Source organism: Myxine glutinosa, chromosome 2 (genome assembly GCF_964187855.1).
Source record: "Myxine glutinosa chromosome 2, kmMyxGlut1.1, whole genome shotgun sequence".
NCBI lineage: Eukaryota > Metazoa > Chordata > Myxini > Myxiniformes > Myxinidae > Myxine > Myxine glutinosa.
This window is the reverse complement of record NC_136262.1, coordinates 127,869,018-127,889,549: the sequence shown is the minus strand read 5'-3', so window position 1 is coordinate 127,889,549 and position 20,532 is coordinate 127,869,018. Positions and strand designations below refer to the sequence as shown.

Below are 20,532 nucleotides of genomic sequence, written 5' to 3'. Positions count from 1 at the left end.
TGCAAGGCCTTTTTGTCAGGCCCTGGCGAGTGTGGGGCTGTTTGAGGGTGTTTTCCGGGCTGCCGATTGAAGGAATGTCGCTTCCCCTGCCCCCACAAGCCCTCTTCAAAGTTCCTCTGGTGTTGATTAGTGGCCCATTGTGTCACCCTGCCACCACAAGCCCTCTCAAAGGGACTTTTACCTGGTGCATAAAACCCAATGGTCTTTGGTGCATTTGAAAAGTTTCCTGTCCACAAAATGTTGTTGCTGGTATCCACTCTTGAGGCTTTTGGCCTGTCTCCTGTAGTTCAAGACTTTGAATCAATATCTGTGGATGCAATCTTTGTGCATCTGCCTGGCTTCCCCTTTTGAGTGGAGGTCCTGTCTTTCCCTCCCCAATGCATAATGACATACTAACCCTTATATGGGGAAGGGAGGAAGATAATGTTCTGCAATGTTCTGCAACTATCCTAAGGGACTTGTATGGGGGTTGCCATTACTTCTTAGCAGTTTCCCAAAACCGCAACAATATTAATAAATCATTTGTTTGCCTTTTGATTTCGCTTTATATTGTTGTAGCAGTATTGCATGCTAAAGATCTTTCTACATGCCATTCAATTCCAAAAGTAGACAAGTGATCCCAGATTTGTGTGCAGTGCTTGATATTTTCTAGCAATTCAGCTTTGATACATGCAAATGAATAATCATGTCTAATTATGATGAGAAAATTGGTGGACAGAGTAAAATATGCAGACGGTGTTCAACAAATCTTGTGCTGAGGAAGGTACTTTTGTCATATTTTATTGACTATGGTATTACCTGTTCCCTATGGGGGCAACATAAACATGGTATGAGTGAATCACTTGCGATATGCCATGTTAGTCGTCGTTTGCCCGACATCAATAGCCCCTCCCTTTCGCAGTGCACAGTGGTTAAACCACTCACTATATCACGTATATAGGCTAAAAGAGCAAGTCGTCCCCTACCCTCGCAGGAGGGGAGGAGAGTGGAGATGTAGGGGGTGACATGGCCATGGGTACCCCAAGCAGGTATGCAATTTTTTTGCTAAAGCAGTTTTCCATTCTACAAGGTTCAGATATATATATATATATATATATATATATATATATATATATATATATATATATAATATTGTCACGTGCATGGCGATTAAAATCTTTCCAAGGAACGGATAGTTGTAAAAAGCTGTTACTCTGAAGCGTTCAGTTCAATATGTGTGGTGGAGTTAATACACGTGGGGGAGGGGGGGGGGGGTGGCCTAAATTGGGACGTCCCCACAAACAGACTTGAAACATAGACACAGGGAAAGATAACTGAAAATAATGTGTGGGTGGGTGCATTTAACTCTGATCACTGGTGGGGTCTTGTCAAGGGTCGTCAAGATCGTCCGGGGCGTTGGCGGGAACCACGCGGTCGTTGGCGGGAACCGCTCGCTCCCGCGCTGCTAGGCCTCCGTACGCCCTCGTTCACTAGGCCGGGCCTCCTGGCGCACAACAGGCCTTCCAGGCGAATCGAACGGGCCACGTGCAGCTCGCTCCTCCAGCTGTGCTTGTCTTCGTCGTCTTTGGTGGGAAACTGCAGCCCCGGTCCACGGCTCTGCCGCTGCCTCTGCACATTTGTCAGTCGTGTCTCCGAACACGGTCAGTCCGATCGCTTCCTGGAGCCCGTCGTCCAAGCACAATTGTTCGCTTTATTGTCCAGAATGAGAGATATAAATGCCGACTGCCACGATCTAGACCAGACGCAGAGAGCAGAGAGAAGCGAAGAGCAGAGCGAAGTGATGAAGAAGAGGGGCGAATTGTCCGCTAGCACGTTATTTTATCACCCAGGCTCTTACGTCATTTTTCCTCCTCGCCAATCAGCGAGTTGCTTCTTACCAGTCCTCCTGTCAATCAGGAACCCTGACCAACCACGGCTCCTCGGGGCGTGGGATCGGCCTGCCTGTCCTGTGTGTGCCTCCCAAGTCGGGGTTGTCAGTGGTGTGGCTCAACGTCCTGGCTTCTGGTATGTTTTGTTATTGAGTGCCGTTAAATGCGCGATTCTAGCTAGTGTCTAATGCGGTGCCATAAGGGACATAGGGAGAAATCACAGAGGGAACAACATACAAGGAATTAATTAACATAATCCCTGAGCTAATTAACATGTTCCATGTGTGCAAGATCCCTGTGTGTAAATGTTCCATGACATTGAGATTAATCCTGATATGTACTGTAACAGCATTGTTTTCAGAGCAAGGAATAAGGGTCTTTCTTTCTGTCTTGGTGGTCTTTCTGTCTTCTACTGACTCCTCTCTGGCCTAGCTCCCCCTGCTCTTTCTGTGCCCTCAAATATTCCTTCAGGATGCACAAGATCTGCGAGAAACCCTCTTCTGGTGAAACTGTCAAAATCAAGACTCGCTGCTCACCTTCACTCTTTCATCCTTCTTTTCTCCCGCCTCTGGAACAAACTCCCACACTCTCTTCAATCCCACTCCTCCCTCCGGTCTTCAAAACAGCTGTTCAACACCATTTCTTATCTTCCACCATCCAAAACCTTGATATTTTCTGTCACATTAATCCACCCCAAATTTCCCACCTTTAAATTCCGTTTCATTCCTGAAAGTCCTTGTAGTGTCCATCTTGATTATCCCATGTACCCCTCACCAACCCTCTCCCTTCCGCAGATCTCATAATGTCCCTGTTCTTTACTGTTTTTGTGCTTCCCTCTCTCGCCCCCTCTTGTCTTCCACTCCCTTTATTAAATGCTCTGTGGGTTAGCCATTACATGAGCATCGACTTCGTATTAAAAAAAAAAAAATCATGAAAAAGGATTAAAAAATATTCATGCAGGAAAAAAAGAAATCATTCAACACTCCAGATTAAAATGATCAGTAACCAAGCTTTGCTCTCTACAGTGCTTCTGGTCAAGTCATTTGCCCATCATCACATGATTAAGTATGTTGGGCAAGGGCAAATACTCAGTGTGTGTGTCTCATTGGAAACTCAACGATGTTCAAACTTTCCACCCTCTCACACAAAACATGCAAAAAATCCAAAATGGTACTTGTGATGGAAAGGAAGGTGAGTGGTGCTGAACAGCAGGCATACCTTTGAGATTGTAAAAGTACGAATGGTGTAAAAGGCCAACTCCAGTGAGTCAATGAGGGACACGTGCACTGAGCCATAGTCTTCTGACCCTCGACTTGGCCAATATTGGTCACACTTTACCTGTAGGACAGGGAAGGTGGAGAAAGAAAGTTACATCTTCCATTTAGGGTGGCGATGGGGTCACCTTCAACTTCTTGGATAAATTTCCAAAAATGATCACAGTGAGCATGTGGAGACAACCACAAAATTCTCTTGATAGAAATGTCAGATTCAATAAGCTAGCAGCCCCATTGCAGCCTTTCCCCAAGGTAAATTCGTAATAAAAAGGATGAAGGTGCACGGAGTGAATTGAGGTGGCCCAAGACCAGGATTGTGCAGTACTTAAAAAGTGCATATATACTGTATGTATGTATGTATGTATGTATGTATGTATGCATGTATGTATGTATATATATATATATATATATCTATATATATATATATATATATATATATATATATATATATATATATATATATATATATATATATATATATATATATATATATACATATATATATATATACATATATATATATATATACATACATACATACATATATATATATATATATATACTGTATATATATATATATATATATATATATATATATATATATATATATATATATATATATATATATATATATATATATATATATATATATATACTGTATATATATATATATATATATACTGTATATATATATATATATATATACTGTATATATATATATATATATATACTGTGTATATATATATATACTGTATATATATATATATATATATATATATATATATATATATATATACTGTATATATATATATATATATATATATATATATATATATATATATATATATATATATATATATATATATATATACTGTATATATATATATATATATATATATATATATATATATATATATATATATATACTGTATATATATATATATATATATATATATATATATATATATATATATATAGTATTTAAGATGGATTCAATTGAAATTATTTGTCACCAATCTACAAATAATACCCCATAATGCCAAAGCAGATTATTTCTTATTTAATTTTTTACAAAATCATTAAAAAGTCAATACTTAAATCAATACTTCGTCAGCTCCCTGAGTCAATACTTTGTAGAAGCTACTTTTACGGTGATTACAGCTTCGAGTATTCTTGGGTATGTCTGTATCAGCTTTGAACAAATGGATTTGGGGAGTTTCTCCTGTTCTTCCTTGCAGATTGCTCAAGCTCTGTCAAGTTTGATGGGGAGCGTCGGTGAATAGCAATCTTCAAATCTTTCCACAAATTTTCAATGGGATTCAAATCTGGACTTTGGCTGGGCCACTGAAGGACATTCACTTGCCAGACTTGTGGAGTGCTTGAGATATTGTTGTCACATGCACACAGTTACCAGTCTTTACCACAAAGGCCTGCAGCTCTTTCAAAGTTGCCATTGGCCTCTTGGTGGCCTCTCTGATCAGTCTCCTCCTTGCTTGGTCATCCAGTTTGGAGGGACGGCCTGATCTAGGCAGGGTATTGGTGGTAGCATGCGCCTTCTACGTCATAATGATTGTCTTGACTGTGCTGCAAGGGATATTCAAGGCCGTTGAACTATTTCATTCCCATTCCCTGATCTGTGCCTTTCCACAACTTTATCCTGGAGGTCTTTTGAAAGCTCCTTGGTGCTCATGGTTGAGTCTTTACTGTGAAATGCACCACCCAGCAGAGGAAACCTACAGGAACAGTTGATTTTATTCTTGGTGTGTGATGTTGAAGGTCATTTGTTACACCTGAGCTAATTTACAATTGCTATTATAAGGGAAGTGGACACTTATCCAACCAACATATTCTCGTTTTGTATTTTCAATGAATTTTCTGAAATTTGTAGAATTCGTTTTTCACTTGGAAGTTGTGGGTTACGATGTGTAAATAAAGGTGTAAAAAGTCCAATTTGGATGCATTTTAATTCCAGGTTATAAGGCAACGAAAGGTGAAAATTTTGAAATGGGCGGACGACTTTCTACAGGCACTGTATACCGAGAAGAGCAAAATTCTGGGAACCGGACAAGAAGAGTAGGGTTGGACAACCAACAGAGACCTGGCGATGTCCCGTCGAGAAGGAAATGAAAGGAATGAAGGTCACCAGAAATATAATCAGAACTTGGATCCAGACTGACGGAAGTGGTGAAAGTTCACAAGAAGCTCCATATGCCAAGCAATGATCCGTCCTTCCTGTAGTTCCTTGCCTGCATTGTTACCACATTAATGGTTGAGTTGATCACCACCACAGGAGTAGTAGGTTGGCAACATTGCACATAACAATTCAAATGACATTGCCACATGGTTAGGCCTGCACTTGCAAAAGGGTTACATTGGTTTTGGTCATTAATATTGACATGTGACAGGATACGGAAGTGATGTAATGAATACGGAAGTGAACTATCTGTTAATAAATATATTTTTTGTCAATGAGCTGAAGAAGATTAGCCCTGTCATTTCAATAAATTATAATCAATACCATGGTGTAAACAAGTTGAGTGTTTGCTTCAAAAACTGAACCCAATGACCCAGGCATGAACAACAACCCCCATGCTAACTCTAACACCAGTGACAAGGTTCCACCCTGAACTTAAATCAACAGATTGAGGTTAAAGGGTCAAGGTCAAACAAACCACGGCCATCACACGATCAGCAGACCCTGTCCGTCGGGCATGATGGAAACCAGCAAATCCCACAATTCTCAAATAATACAGAAGGCAAAGGATGGGGAAGGGGTGGGTGACGATTTCCATTAGAATAAAATAATGAACATTATACAAATAGCTTAAGTTTAATTTTTTTTAATTTATTTATACAAATAGCTTAAGTAATGCAATTATAGAATAATCACACAAACAAAGCAAAACGCAATAAGGCATCGCACTGAGGCGGAAATTAATAAACCCACATAATTACGGGCCGAACGTGGAAATGCAACGGAAATAAGCTTCCCAAACGTATCAGTATCGTGCGGAATGAGAATAATTTCACAAACGATGAGTGCAGCGCCCAGAAAACATAGTGCGATTAATCACTGCGGAGTGCGCACCTTTTACAAAGCCGCAAGCATCGATTCGCATCGTCGCACTCCGAGAGGAAAAATGGGGACAAAAGGCAACGGATCTGGCAAGTGTGAGATTGTCAGACCGAGAGCATGTCCATCCAAAAGTTTATGGAATGTACGCGTGAACGACTTATAATTCATACGCAAATACGAATCTGTCCGTAACTTTTTGAGATATCGATATGAATCGGTCCATAACACTTGCCATCTATATATATATAAAACACAGTTTGTGTGTGTGTGTGTGTGTGTGTGTAATGTTACCGATAGACTCCTAAACGGAGAGGCTCACATACTTGATATTTGGCACAGACATGGCCATTGAGCCTGTGAAGAACATGGCCGACCTAAAAATTTATTTCATAATATTTTTTTTACCATATTTTTACCTCAGCGCATTTCAGCGAGGAATATTATGACCGGAATGGCAGAGCAGCGCGCTGATTCGCTCAGAGCGATCACGTGATGTTCCTTGCCGCCATTAACTCAGTTACACGTTCGCACGTATTTCAGAGCGAAAAGCGATTGCGTTTTTTCACATTTCAGCGAGGAACATTGCCATTCACACCACATAGGTTTTTTTTTCTTTCATCTTTAGATCCATATTTTTTTTCAGCGAGGAATATTATACACGGAATCTGAATCGGTGGCAGAGCAGCGCGCTGATTCGACGATTCGCGCGCCCTCCCCCCTCCCACCCCTCTCCTCTCCCATCCCTCCCCCCCCTCCCCCCTCTCCTCCCCTCCCCCCTCTCCTCCCCTCCCTCCTCCCCTCCCCCCCCCTCCCCTCCCCCTCCCCCGCCCGGCAATGCCGGGTACTTCTGCTCGTATTAAATATACAGTATATGAACCAATATATGAAATCCATGTGGATTTGTGTGTTATTTTGCAGATCCTGGATTATTGGCTCTGCCATGGAAGGTGGGCGAAGACTATACCCCTGTCTGTTTCTTTGTGAACAGGATATCTCAAAAAGTTGTGGGTAGAACCACCTTCAGAGACCATTTTCCCCCGCAAAGCGTGGGTTGGCCTTTTTTGGCCACCTTGTCCCCTTTTTTTGAAGCAATGTTTTCTGGCTGGATGCCCTTCCTGCCACCAACCCTGTTAGTCACCTCTTGCGACACACAGGGAATTACCAGTGATCTGGTACTCAATTTGCCGACCTCGGAAGGATGACAGGCTGAGTCACCCACCCTGGCGTTAATTCAGGGATCGACCGGGATTCGAACCCAGGATCCCAAGCCGGCACCCCAACCGCTAAGCCAACACTCAGATGTGGGCAGATTCGGACTAAATCTGGTGGAGAGGTTGGGTAGGTGACACGGACGAAATTATTAGATTTAATGAAGATCCAGATCCAGATACAATAATTTTTAAAGTGATTCTTCACCATTGAGTGATAGGGCCAAAGACTATATTTAGCACGATATCTCAAAAGTTTTGGACGGATTCGAACAAAATTTGGTGGCAGGATGGGCGTGTGACAAGGAAGAATTGATTCATTTTTGGTGAAGATCTGAATCTGGATTCGAAGATTTTCAAAGTGATTCTTCACAACTGAGTAATAGTGCTAAAAACTACATGTAGCACAATATCTAAAAGAAAGTTATGGGCGGATTCGGACGAAAAAGCCAATTCGATTGTGGTTCAGGTCCGAATCCAGATCCGGCCTATCAGTGGGATACAGAACGTAAACTATTCAACATGGAGGAGGTTTGCTCTCTACCGACTTTCGTTCTAGTTCAGTTATGTAAAATGATCCCACTGGATGTTTTTCTCACTTTTTTTTTTTTAGTTGCATATATTCTTATAAAAACAATAATTGACACCATAAGCCCTTACTTTAAACCTTATTGTTGTGCCAGTAAGGAGGGCCGGGTGAGAGGTATGCGCACTTAAGCTGCCCAGCCTGGGTTTGAATCTGTACCAAGCTATGAACTACCACCTGCGTGTTCCACATGTTGGGTGATGCATCAATGTGTCCGCCCTCCATCGGATGACGGTTTAGCCAGAGGACCTGCCTGCCAGGTCTGGTTTATGTCGGAAATTAAATATACCATTGCGTAATTTACCAAGAGTATGGTAAGCGAGTCATCACGGCACCCTAGTTACTACATTATAATCAAATTCACATTCTCAAGTTGTTCGCACGTCACGTCACGTATGTGAACGGCTGCCTGTCCTCGGCTAAGAAGGGTTGTTGGGGTTAGGGATAGTGTTAGGATTCACCAAAATTAATAAAATAACAATCCCAAAGGATTGATTACATTATATATGTGTCAGAAAATAAGGACAACAAGTCAGGAGACGACGACGGTTCACGAGCGAGTAGTATTCAATGACAATGCTCAATGAGCAATGTTATGAGGTTAGTTAGCTACACAATACCGAAAATTCGGTTCCATTCTGACAACTTTGAAAATTTGACCTTTGTGACATTGAAATGTCAAAACGAAGGTTACTGACCTTGAAATGAGATAGAAAATAATGTATAATCAGTTATGAGGTTAGTTAGCTACACAATACCGAAAATTCGGTTCGATTCTGACAACTTTGAAAATTTGACCTTTGTGACCTTCAAAGGTCAAAGGTCGAAGATTCTGAAATTTGTTGGAAAACTTGTATTTCATGATGTATGTGATAATATAAGATCACTTGCTCGAATGCTTAAACAACTTGGTGATCTCTTCACAAGAAACTTGGTAAATGAACACACACCCAATGTTCTTGAGACCCGACCATAGATCGACTGTAATCTATATACCCTGAAGAGGAATGACCCTTCTTGCCACTCCCATAGTGAGCGGGTGTACTAGTATTGAATCATACTAAAATACGCCATTTGGTGTCTGTCTGATGAATTTTTGACCCCAATACATTCTGTTGTTACTTATCCAATCGCAACCAAACTTGACAGGATGGCCAAGGGTTACATAATGAAGGTTGTAGCACAATCATTTGCCCCCTCCCTATGGGGGTTTTCTCCCTGAGCGGGTTTTCCCCACCATTGCCATCAATGGGGTTGCATGTTGAAGTGTATATCCATATTAAGTGAGCTTTATTGTGGCGTTTTTCGAAGGCCGCTCGAATAACAAAACTAACGATAATAGCCGGCGAAGCCGGTATTGTGAATGAACGCATATTATGTTGAAAAGCCAGATTTTGCTGGATCCTTTGAGATTTTCGAAGCTTTGACGCACCAAATCGCTCCATGGAGGCCGCCATCTTGCGGATGCGGAAGTATGCATAAAAAATGAGAAAAAGTTCAATAGGAGTTTGTTTCACCCGTCTTTTTGGATTCACGATCTTATGCACCTCTAATTTGTAATTAAAATACTTTAAGACCAACCTCGTTCCCCAGGCCTGCACGGGCCCTTGTTATCTTCAACGAAAATCGTCACCAAACACCGGAACCAATGAGATTCGAGCATTTGAAAAATATTTCAAAAAGCTTATTACGCGTTTCGGAGGCTGAAAACGGCGTCAAATATTCAAAAATTGACAAAGAATTATTTTTTAGAAATCTCGCGGCCGTAGGGGATAGTTTTTCACGGCCGGAAATATCCGAAGTTGAGACGGAATTCACCGAATTAATCAAGAAGTAAATTTAATATGAATACGCATTGCGTAGATTGAGAGCTTCGTCGACAATGGTCAGTCGATCAGTACGCAGCCCTCGCAAACATCTGTAGGCCTCGGCCTAGCTAGGCTAGGTTGTTTGATCTTGGGCTTAGAATTAAAATTAAAATTAATTTTATTGAATGGATAGATTGGGATAGAATGCAGGACTTACCTACTGTAGGCTATATAGTCTAGACTTCTAGTCGACTGGACCAGGTACGTAGGTCCGACTGGCAGGTATGTACTGAAATCGGTGTACTTGGCTTAAATGAAGTCGGTGTAGCTGTCGGAAAACTGAAGCCGGTGTAGATGGTGGAAAAAAGAAGTCGGTGTAGCTGGCGTAAATGCTGAGCCGTTCGAATTCAAAATCTGTTCTGTACAGTACTGTATTGTAATTTATTGATTTTAATCACCAGGTGAAAATAATTTATCGGTCGCGCCAGACCAAAGCAAGATCACGTGAGCAAGATGGCGGATCATGGAAGGGACAAGATGGCGGATCATGGAAGGGACAAGATGGCGGATCATGGAAGGGACAAGATGGCGGATCATGGAAGGGACATTTCAAATGACAACATGAAATTTTGTCCCCAAGGGAATGGGGAAAAATTTGAATTTTTTTTTTTTTGTGAAATTTGAAATGAAAGTGAACTTTTGAATGGATTCACATAAAATTTTGAATGGATTTACATATACATGCAATTGCCATAGAGGTTCGCTTACGAAGCTCTCTATAAACTTGCCTTCAATTAACAAACAATTGTGGGAGGAGTGAGGAGTGGTTAGGCAGTGGGGGAGGGGAGTGAGGCGTGGTTAGGCAGTGGGGGGGGGGGGGGGGTGGGAGGGAGGGAGGAGTGGTTAGGCAGTGGGGTGGGGGGGGGGGGGAGTGAGGAGTGGCTAGGCAGTGGGGGTTAGGGGTGGTAGTCAGTGGGGGGAGGGGGGAGGAAGGGGTGGCAGGCAGTGGGGGGAGGGTGGGAGGGAGGGGGTGATAAGCAGTGAGGGGGAGGGGAATGGTGGGAGGGAGGGGAGGTAAGCAGTGGGGGGGGGGGAGGTGGGAGGAAGGGGTGGGTGGGTGGGGGGGGGGGAGTGAGGAGTTTGGGAGTGAGGGGTTTAGTGAGTTTGGGGAGTGAGGGGTGGGGAGGAGAGTGAGGGCCAATTAACAAAACAAACGTGTGATTGCATGCATGTCATGACATGCATGAGATGCATGAGCTGTGAGCACACGATGCACCGCGACGACATGCTTTGGAATTTCCATCCATGACACGTTCTATTATTATCGTCAAAAACAATGTTTCGGTGCTCAAAATAACTAAATATTAAAACTAGATGTGGATAAATATATAAACTAACAGAATAAATTGGTTTCAGAACGATATAAACGTACTTTCGTCAAAATCAGTGAATGGTTTTGACAACCCAAACTTGCAGCAATAAATTCACCTACTTCTCGAAGTCGGAAAATAAAGGTTGGAAGACGAGGGTCGAGGGTAAAAGGGGAAAATCTGAACTACGTCATAAGTATTTCCGGTTCATTTAAGAAAAACAAATATGATCTCTGCAGCGATAGTAATAGAGGGCTGTGCAGACAGCCGAGATCGCTGGCAGACCAGGTATTGGTGCCACAGCGACGCGCTACTCAGCATCCGATAGTCACGTACCTACTATATTATATAGTCTAGACTTCTAGTCGACTGGACCAGGTACGTAGGTCCGACTGGCAGGGACGTACTGAAATGGGTGTACCTGGCTTAAATGAAGTCGGTGTCGATGGCGGAAAACTGAAATCGGTGGACCTGGCTTAAATGAAGTCGGTGTAGCTGGCGTAAATGATGAGCGGTTTCGAAATCAAAATCCGTTCTGTACAGTACTGTATTGTAATTTATTGCTTTTAATCACCAGGTGAAAATAATTTATCGGTTGCGCCAGACCAAAGCAAGATCATGTGAGCAAGATGGCGGATCATGGAAGGGACAAGATGGCGGATCATGGAAGGGACATTTCAAATGACAACATGAAATTTTGTTCCCAAGGGAATGGGGGAATTTTCTTTTTTTTTTTGGTGAAATTTGAAATGAAAGTGAAATTTTGAATGGATTTACATATCTATCTATAATTCCAGTAATCTCTGTGTGTTTGTTTGTTTGTACGTTTGTTTGTTTGTACGTTTGTTTGTTTGTACGTTTGTTTGTCTGTGACCGCTGTTTCTCGACAACCACGGGTCCGATATACTTTAAACTTGCCAGGTATATTGCTGGGGACCCGAGGATGTGCCTTTTCAAGGTTTCATATTAATCGGACAATTACTTACCGAGCTATGTCCAAAAAACGATTCAACCAATCAGAGAGCAGCGAGCTATCGCGTGTGCCGAACGTGGCGAACACACTCTGCCTCGGATGGCACATTTGAGAGCGTATTCATTTATTTCCCGTCGGCAAACTATGTTGGCGCTATGTTGGCGTTAAACGATGTTTTAAAACTAATTAAAACCCCGGGGGGATTGTCACTGTACTCGCAAGCCGTTCGCCGTTCGCTTTGGCGTTGCGAATGGACCAAAACATTTCATGAACCAAACCATTTCATGTAAAGCGTTCGCCGTTCGCTTTGGCGTTGCGAATGAACCAAAACATTTCATGAACCAAACCATTTCATGTAAATAGAGGGGGGGATATAATTTTAGATATAGATATAGTACGGGCATGCCCTAGTACATGCAATTGGCATAGAGGTTCGCTTACGAAGCTCTCTATAAACTTTAATCTCATCCAGAATGCAAATGGTGTCATTTTGAACTAGGTACGGTACCTACTACACCTACCTACTACCAACTACCTAACCTACTGATGCCATAGTGATGGGTAAAATAGTGGCAAGAGGCTTTGGCTTCGCCGGCTCATTGTGGCTTTGCAGTCGGGTCATATTAGCATAATATTAATGTTACTAGTACGCGACTGCAAAGCCGCCATGAGCCGGCGAAGCCAAAGCCTCTTGCCACTATTTTACCCATCACTGTGGCATCAGTAGGTTAGGTAGTTGGTAGTAGGTAGGTGTATTAGGTACCGTTGGTGTAGTAGGTGTAGTAGGTGTAGTAGGTGTAGTAGGTGTAGTAGGTCCCATTTGCATTCTGGATGGGATTAAAATTGATTAAATTTACTTCTTGATTAATTCGGTGAATTCCGTCTCAACTTCGGATATTTCCGGCCGTGAAAAACTATCCCCTACGGCCTCGAGATTTCTAAAAAATAATTCTTCGTCAATTTTAGAATATTTGACGCCGTTTTCAGCGTCCGAAACGCGTAATAAGCTTTTTTGAAATATTTTTCAAATGCTCGAATCTCATTGGTGATTTGGTGACGTTTGGTGACGATTTTCGTTGAAGACAACCAGGGCCCGTGTGGGCCGGGGGACGAGGTTGGTCTTAACGTATTTTAATTACACATTAGAGGTGCATCAGATGGTGAATCAAAGAAAGACGGGTGAAACAAACTCCTATTGAACTTTTTCGCAATTGTTTTATGCAAACTTCCGCATCCGGACGATGGCGGCCTCCATTGCCTGATTTGGTTTTAGAAATATTTTTTCAAATGCTCGAATCTCATTGGTTCCGGTGTTTGGTGACGCTTTTCGTTGAAGATAACCAGGCCCGTGCGGGCCGAGGTTGGTTTTAAAGGATTTTAAGTATAAATTAGAGGTGCATAAGATTGTGAATCAAAAAAAGACGGGTGAAAGAAACTCCTATTGAACGTTTTTCAATTTGTTACGCATACTTCCGCATCCGCAAGATGGCGGCCTCCATTGAGCTTCGGAATTCTCAAGCCAAGGGATGAGGCATTATCTGGTTTTCGACATAATACGTACGCATTTATTGACAACACCGGCTTCGCCAGCTATTACAAAACAATATGAATACCATTAATATCCCACCTCCCCAAGTTGTTTTTCCTCCTTGAACAAACGTCGAGTCAATGTTTACAAATAGCTTATCATGGCGTTTTCGTGGGAGCAACAGCCCAACAGCCTCGAGCAGAAGTAAAAATATAAAAACAACAAACAAGTATAATTAGCTTTTTAAACAGTCGCTAATGTTGTTTATAACACTAAACAAAGAAATTTGGAGGAATGCCGACATCCATGAGGTAAGTTTAACGTACAGAACTTAGCGAAGATCTACTGTAATCTACATACCTCACAAGGGTTGGGCTAATAACATGACACTTCCTGGCGCTAACGTGGCGTTTTTCGGAGCAAGCTTTTGAAACTCGCTCCTGCTGTTTAACACGAAACTGAAAGGGAGGAAGCCCGGGTTGTGCTCATTTGCCAAACAGCTAGCTAGTGCTTGCCAAGCCAGCCATTCCTTACCGGTTTTGAATGGAGTGCTTGCTTGAATGCTTAAACCACATGGTGATCACTCCACAAGAAACTTGGCAAATGAACACACATCCAATGTTCTTGAGACCCGACCATAGATCAACTGTAATCTATATACCCCAAAGAGGAATGACCCTTCCTGCCGCTTCTGGAGTGTGCGGGTGTACTAATATCCAAAATACACCAAAGACGATGAAGATCCAAAAGACCTTGAGGACAAAAAATACCTCAAAAACCCTTAAAGACCCAGATGACCAAAAATACCCAGAAAACTCAAAAAACCCAAAAGACCTCGAAGACTGAAAAGACTGATAAGACCAAAAGACCATTAAAAACTACAAAGACCCTTATGACCCAAAGACCTGAAAGGCACTTTAAACCCATTAGACCAGCTTTGACCCTTGACCATATCGAACTTTAGACCACTTGGACCTTTTTAGATTACAAATAAATTACAAATAAATAATATCATCAATATTACAAATAAATTTGTACAAAATAAATGTTTGTATTATGATTGGTGTAAAATATGCCAACACAGCAACTCAAGTTCAGTCGTCATTATCCTTAGTTAAAACAAGCCCGTGCCTCTGCAGCGACATGTGGTGAGGCAAGCATAGTGAGCCGATCCACACTAGTATGCTTCAATTCTAATCCTAATATTTACAGAAGCACAGTTTAAGCAAAAACAGGAATTAGCCAATATAAAGTGATTGATGCTAATGGCGTTTTAAACTGTCTTCATGCCAAAGGCAATTCTTAGCTCGGCCTCCAGTGTTTCCAAATGGTGCTCCTTTTTCTGGAGATTATTTTCATGCCAAATCTATCATTCATTAATACTCTGTTACAGAATAAATCCTTTGATCCGCCAATTTGGGGGGAAAACCCCCCCAACCTCGTTGCACAGCAAAGCGAATGCAACCAATGGCTTGAAGGCTTAACATTATAGTGTGAAAAAGCAAAGCTTTACAAAGGCCACAACTGAATGCAACACACTGACAGCAAATTGAACATGACAAGGGAATAAATATACTGAGCAGCATTAGTTACGCATCGCTTGGTAGTGAAGCTAATGAATGAGCCATGATTGTAATAGAATATAAATACTGCAACCCTGGTTAAAACGACGACAAAGAATTGATGATTAAACAACAAAATATTTCACTGCCATTAGTGGAGTGACACAAAAGACAAACTTTCGATGTAAAAGTATGAAGTGTGGTTTTAAAATGCCATTCACATACAGTGAGTGCTCCATTCCATGTGGCATGCCGTGAATAAATCCTGTATCCTGCAAATATTCTTCTCATTGGGAATCTCTTTGTGCATTGCTTCACGATGGTTCACATTGCAAGAGTTATCAGCTGAGCTCATCATATTGGTTATTCGAATGACATCAAATCAGGATGCAAGTCTAACAAAGATTGGCATCAGCTATACTGCATGTATTATCCCAGGACATCAACGTGATGTTGTTTTGATGCCATCCAAGGACGATGGATGGCAAAACTATGGTTGGCAGAACAAGGCCCTGTCAAAATAGCCATTTCCGAGTAGATAAGCCAGTCCATTTACAAAACCTCTAAAAATTTGTTGATTGGTTGAAAGATTCCTTTCCTATAGTATTGCATTTCCTCTTCATCTCTTTTTAATATTGCTCTTCCATGAGCCTCAATAGTGTGTGTGTGTGTGTGTGTGTGTGTGTGTGTGTGCGTGTGTGTGTGTGTGTGTGTGTGTGTGTGTGTGTGTGTGTGTGTGTGTGCACACGTGCTTTATATAAATATATATGAAGATGATTGATTAAGTTATCTGACAGTGACAATACTATAAATATATATATATATATTCCAATAGGACGTAATGAATGCTACACTTCACGTGGACAGTTGAGTAACAACATGGGTATATATATATATATATATTGTTGCGGTTTTGAGAACCCACACAGGTAACATCATTAAAGGTTAAAGGTTGCACCCCATAGATAGACCACATGCAACACGTAGGTCACCTTAGGACGTTAGTTATTTCTTAGTATGTGTTTAGGATAAGGCTATATCTAATAGTTGCATCTGCGTTGTGTAGAACAAATATGAGTAGGCCATTTTGCCATTCGTCCATTTTGCAGCCTCCCTTCAATCGACGCCATTAAGCGCTATCCAGTCTGTACTCCATCGCCCCTTCCAGTTTGTTACACTTTGGCTGCCAGCAGCGTTTGCTGCTCTTGCTCGCTCAAACCAGCCCAAAGGCCACGAGGTAAGGCCCGAAAAGGGGGCGGAGCGCAAGGGGGGAGGTGTGGCCACATCAAGCAGCCGTCAAAGGCGGAGCCGGTAAGCCCTCACCAGCCAATCAGAGCTGAGGCGACATCGCCTGACAGGGTGTGGCTGGACATTCCAGAGGGTTCGCTGGGCGTGGCAATATAACCCTTCGCGCGAGGCCCCCACCTCAGATGAGACGTGAGTTCGCTTGTGCAGATGAGAAGGGAGCTCGTGAGTTGCAGTATCAGATGAGAAGGGAGAGGCGCTTGGTTCGTGTGCAGAGTTACGAGGAGGAGAGACGCGCGGTGATAAGCCTTACAAAGGACTGGCGCACGGCACGCATTGCAGAGGACTGCAGCGTGCAGAAGGACGTTGGTGAAAGGCGCTTAGTAACACCAGTGGGGAATTGGCGCCTCGTTCATAGCAATACCGGGAGCGCGTATAAAGGCGCCGGTACAAGTATTACATACGCTATATAATCGCCAACCGACCTTTCCTCGATATATAATTGTCCGTTTCGCGCCTACGCCATGCGGAGAGCTGCCGGCCGTCTTTCATCATCTGCACGGTACGAGTCGGGGACCGGAAGAGCTGTGGACCCTTGGACCCTCAACCCGACCATCTTCAAACCCCGTGTGAGTGAGCCTGAGAGTGAGTCTGAGTGTGAACGGGCCCGTGTCCAGGGATAAGTATAAGACTGTTTAAGGCTGCCCTGTGTACCTGCTTCTTCCTCTTCCCTGTACATTCTTTCTTTTCCTTCCTCTTCTTATTTATACAAATTGTAGTAAATCACCTGTTCTTCCTGGTTTCCTCTCAATTCGACCGTATCAGTCTTTTCCTCAATTGGGTAAGCGTGGCACGACTAAGAACCGCTCGATTCGGGTTTAGTACCTGTTAACGGCCCGAATCGCGGCTCGCTTCGCTCGGCGTGTCCACCAACGCCGTGGTTCAGGTGGGGTTATTTCCTTGCTTTACGGTCGGTGTTAGTACTTAGGTAATAGGACTAATTCGACAAACAACCCTATTTAACGCCGACCGGAAGGAACGTGATATCCCCGGGATGGCGTCGGCCAGTAAAAGGACAATAGTTAGGCAGTTAAGAGGAAGCATCGTTCATTTTTTCTGGAAAGCACCAAATTTGGCACAGATGTAGTATGGACCTATACAATTGTTTTCCTAAGGGGCGCCCAAAAATCAGAAAATTCAAAAAATCCCAAAAAAATGTCCTGGATGCCGTGAAAAAGGGGAGAAAACGGGTATTGATTCGAACTGTAGATTCTGATATTGTGGTCTTGGCAATAGCACACTACTTTACCTACCAGTCACACGGTGTGGAGGAACTCTGGATTGCCATTGGCACTGGCAAAAGCTACCGCGACCTTGCCATCCATAAAATTGCCACCGGCCTTGGCCGCAGGAAGTCCGAGTCTTTGCCATTATTTCATGCATTCACTGGCTGCGACACAGTGTCATTTTTTGCCCAAATTGGGAAAAAGACAGCCTGGAAGGCTTGGGAGGCATACCCCAGCATCACACAGACCTTTCATGCTCTCGCTTATAGGCCATCTGTGGACGCTATTACTATGGAACTACAGAGCATAGAAAGATATGTTGCCATCCTCTATGACCGGACTACCGAGATAAAGACAGTGAATGACATGCGCCGACATTTGTTCACGAAGAAGGCAAGAACAATTGATCACATTCCCCCAACAGCAGACGCCTTCGAACGACACCTAAAACGTGCATGTTTTCAGGCTGGACACGTATGGAGTCAGGCACTTGTGCCCTACCCAGAACTTCCATCACCAGCTGATTGGGGCTGGATGAAAACAGGGACTTCTTGGACACCAATTTGGACCACAATACCACTGATACAGGAGGCATGTTCAGAGCTTACAAGCTGCCATTGTAAGTCGGCCTGTAAAGGCAACTGCAAATGCTCCAGGGCAAATCTGCCCTGCACATCACTGTGTAACTGCGATGGACAGTGCTTGTAGTACTACGCGTCTGTGCGAGAGCCTCCACCTTTCAAGTGCCCACAATATTTTAAGTTAAAACTGCAACTGTGTGTAACTTTGATTAATTAATACCATTCCATTGTTATCAGAGACCAATAAAACAATGTGTATCACTTGGAATTGAAATTTTACCGAAAATACTATGAGAGATTCAAGGAAAATGGAAACACCATGGCGGCCATCTTGAAATTAAAGATGATGGATGCCAATCTTTCTGCAATTGATCCCATTGGATTCAGAGACCATGAAAACATGGGGTAAGACACTGTAACTGTGGTGTTATCGCTCATAGTATAGAAGTTATTGAGGGAAATAGGTCACAGAGGGCGGTCATGTTGAAATTCAATATGGTGGCCACCTGGGGTTCTGAATTTTTGGGTGCCCCTCAGGAAAACAATTGTATAGGTCCATACTACATCTGTGCCAAATTTGGTGCTTTCCTGAAAAAAGAACGATACGCCCTATTTTTCGGTCTTAACTGCCTAAGTACAAGGGGATTAATCCCCCTTTGATAAGGGGAAGGCCGACGTTGGAGATCCGCAACAATATCCACACGTGAAAACAATATCTGACTCCGCACGTGAAAAAGCTGAATGCCTCAACTCTGTGTTTGCCTCTAAATCTTGTGTCCCAAACCCATCCCTCTCTGTACCCACCGTACCCAGTCGTACCCAGCTGCTCCTGGACTCTGTGTCCTTTCCTCCTGACAAGGTGGAAAAGTTTCTGTCAACCCTCGACTCTGATTCTGCAACTGGACCTGACGGCATCAGGACACTGGTCCTAAAATCCTGTTCTTCCGCTCTTTCACTCCCTCTCTCTGTTCTCTTCACCCTCTCTTTTGCTCAAGGTCATCTGCCATCTGCTTGGAAATCTGCCAACATCACCGCTTTGCACAAAAAAGGTGCAAAAACAGATCCCAGCTACTACAGACCAATTAGCCTTCTCCAAATTATCAGAAAAGTCATGGATTCCATCATTGCTTCAGATATGAAATTTTCCTCTTCTCCAATGGCTTGATCTCTGATCATCAATTTGGTTTCAGACCTGGTCACTCGACTCTGGACATGCTGCTTCTGCTTTCTCAACAATGGATGGAGGTCCTCAATGCCAAACAGGAAATTAGAGCTGTCTCCCTTGACATATCACGTGCCTTCGATACGGTCTGGCACCCCGCTCTGCTCACCAAACTCTCCTCTTTTGGTATCCATGGAAATCTCCACGCATGGCTGGCGGACCTCCTCTCTAGTCGTAGTCAACGGGTGGCCCTGAATGGGTTTCTCTCATCTCCTCTTCCTGTTCAGGCTGGAGTTCCCCAAGGCAGTGTTCTGGGCCCTGTGCTTTTTCTGGTCTTCATCAATGATCTCTCTGACTCTCTTGAAAATCCTCTGTATCTCTTTGCTGATGACTCTACTCCCTGTCGCTCCATTCATCATTCCTCAGATCGGCAGTCTGCAGCCTCCTCACTCTCTGCAGACCTGGGCAAAATCACAGACTGGGCAAACAAGTGGAACATGTCTTTCAATCCTGACAAATCTCACACTCTTACGATGTCTCTCCGAAAAGACCGACTGGACAACCCTCCCATCCACTTTCTGAATAATCCTCTCCAAGAAGTTCTGTCACTCAAGCTTTTGGGTCTCACTATCTGCCATGATCTTCCTGGGAAAACCACATTTCAAATCTGGCCTCCAAAGCCAGTCGCCGACTGGGCATCCTCTGTCGTGCGAAGTCCTTCCTTGGCACAGCTGAGCTTCTCACCACATACAAGGCTTTCATCCGCAGCTCAATGGAATACTGCTCTCCCCTCTGGGCTGGTGCTCCTGCCTCACACCTAGCTCGTCTTCACGCTGTTGAAACCAAAGCGTTCAGAATCATTGGAATCTCCCGCGATGAAGCTAACTCCAAGGGCCTCTCACTCACTCACCGCAGGCAGATTGGTGGTCTCTCCGTCTTCTACCGACTCCTCTCTGGCCTTGCCCCCCCATCTCTCTCTGGGCTCTGTCCCGCAAATATTCCTAC

General features: G+C 43.2%; 1 protein-coding gene across 1 annotated transcript in view; it reads right to left on the bottom strand.

The window, feature by feature from the left end:
• LOC137422292 (receptor-type tyrosine-protein phosphatase delta-like) overlaps nucleotides 1–20,532 on the bottom strand; it is a 213,200-nt gene that overhangs the window by 70,916 nt on the left and 121,752 nt on the right. The window contains exon 10 of the mRNA XM_068109042.2: nucleotides 3,087–3,206. Within this exon, the coding sequence (XP_067965143.2) occupies nucleotides 3,087–3,206 (120 nt within the window). The remainder of the gene's footprint in view (nucleotides 1–3,086; nucleotides 3,207–20,532) is intronic.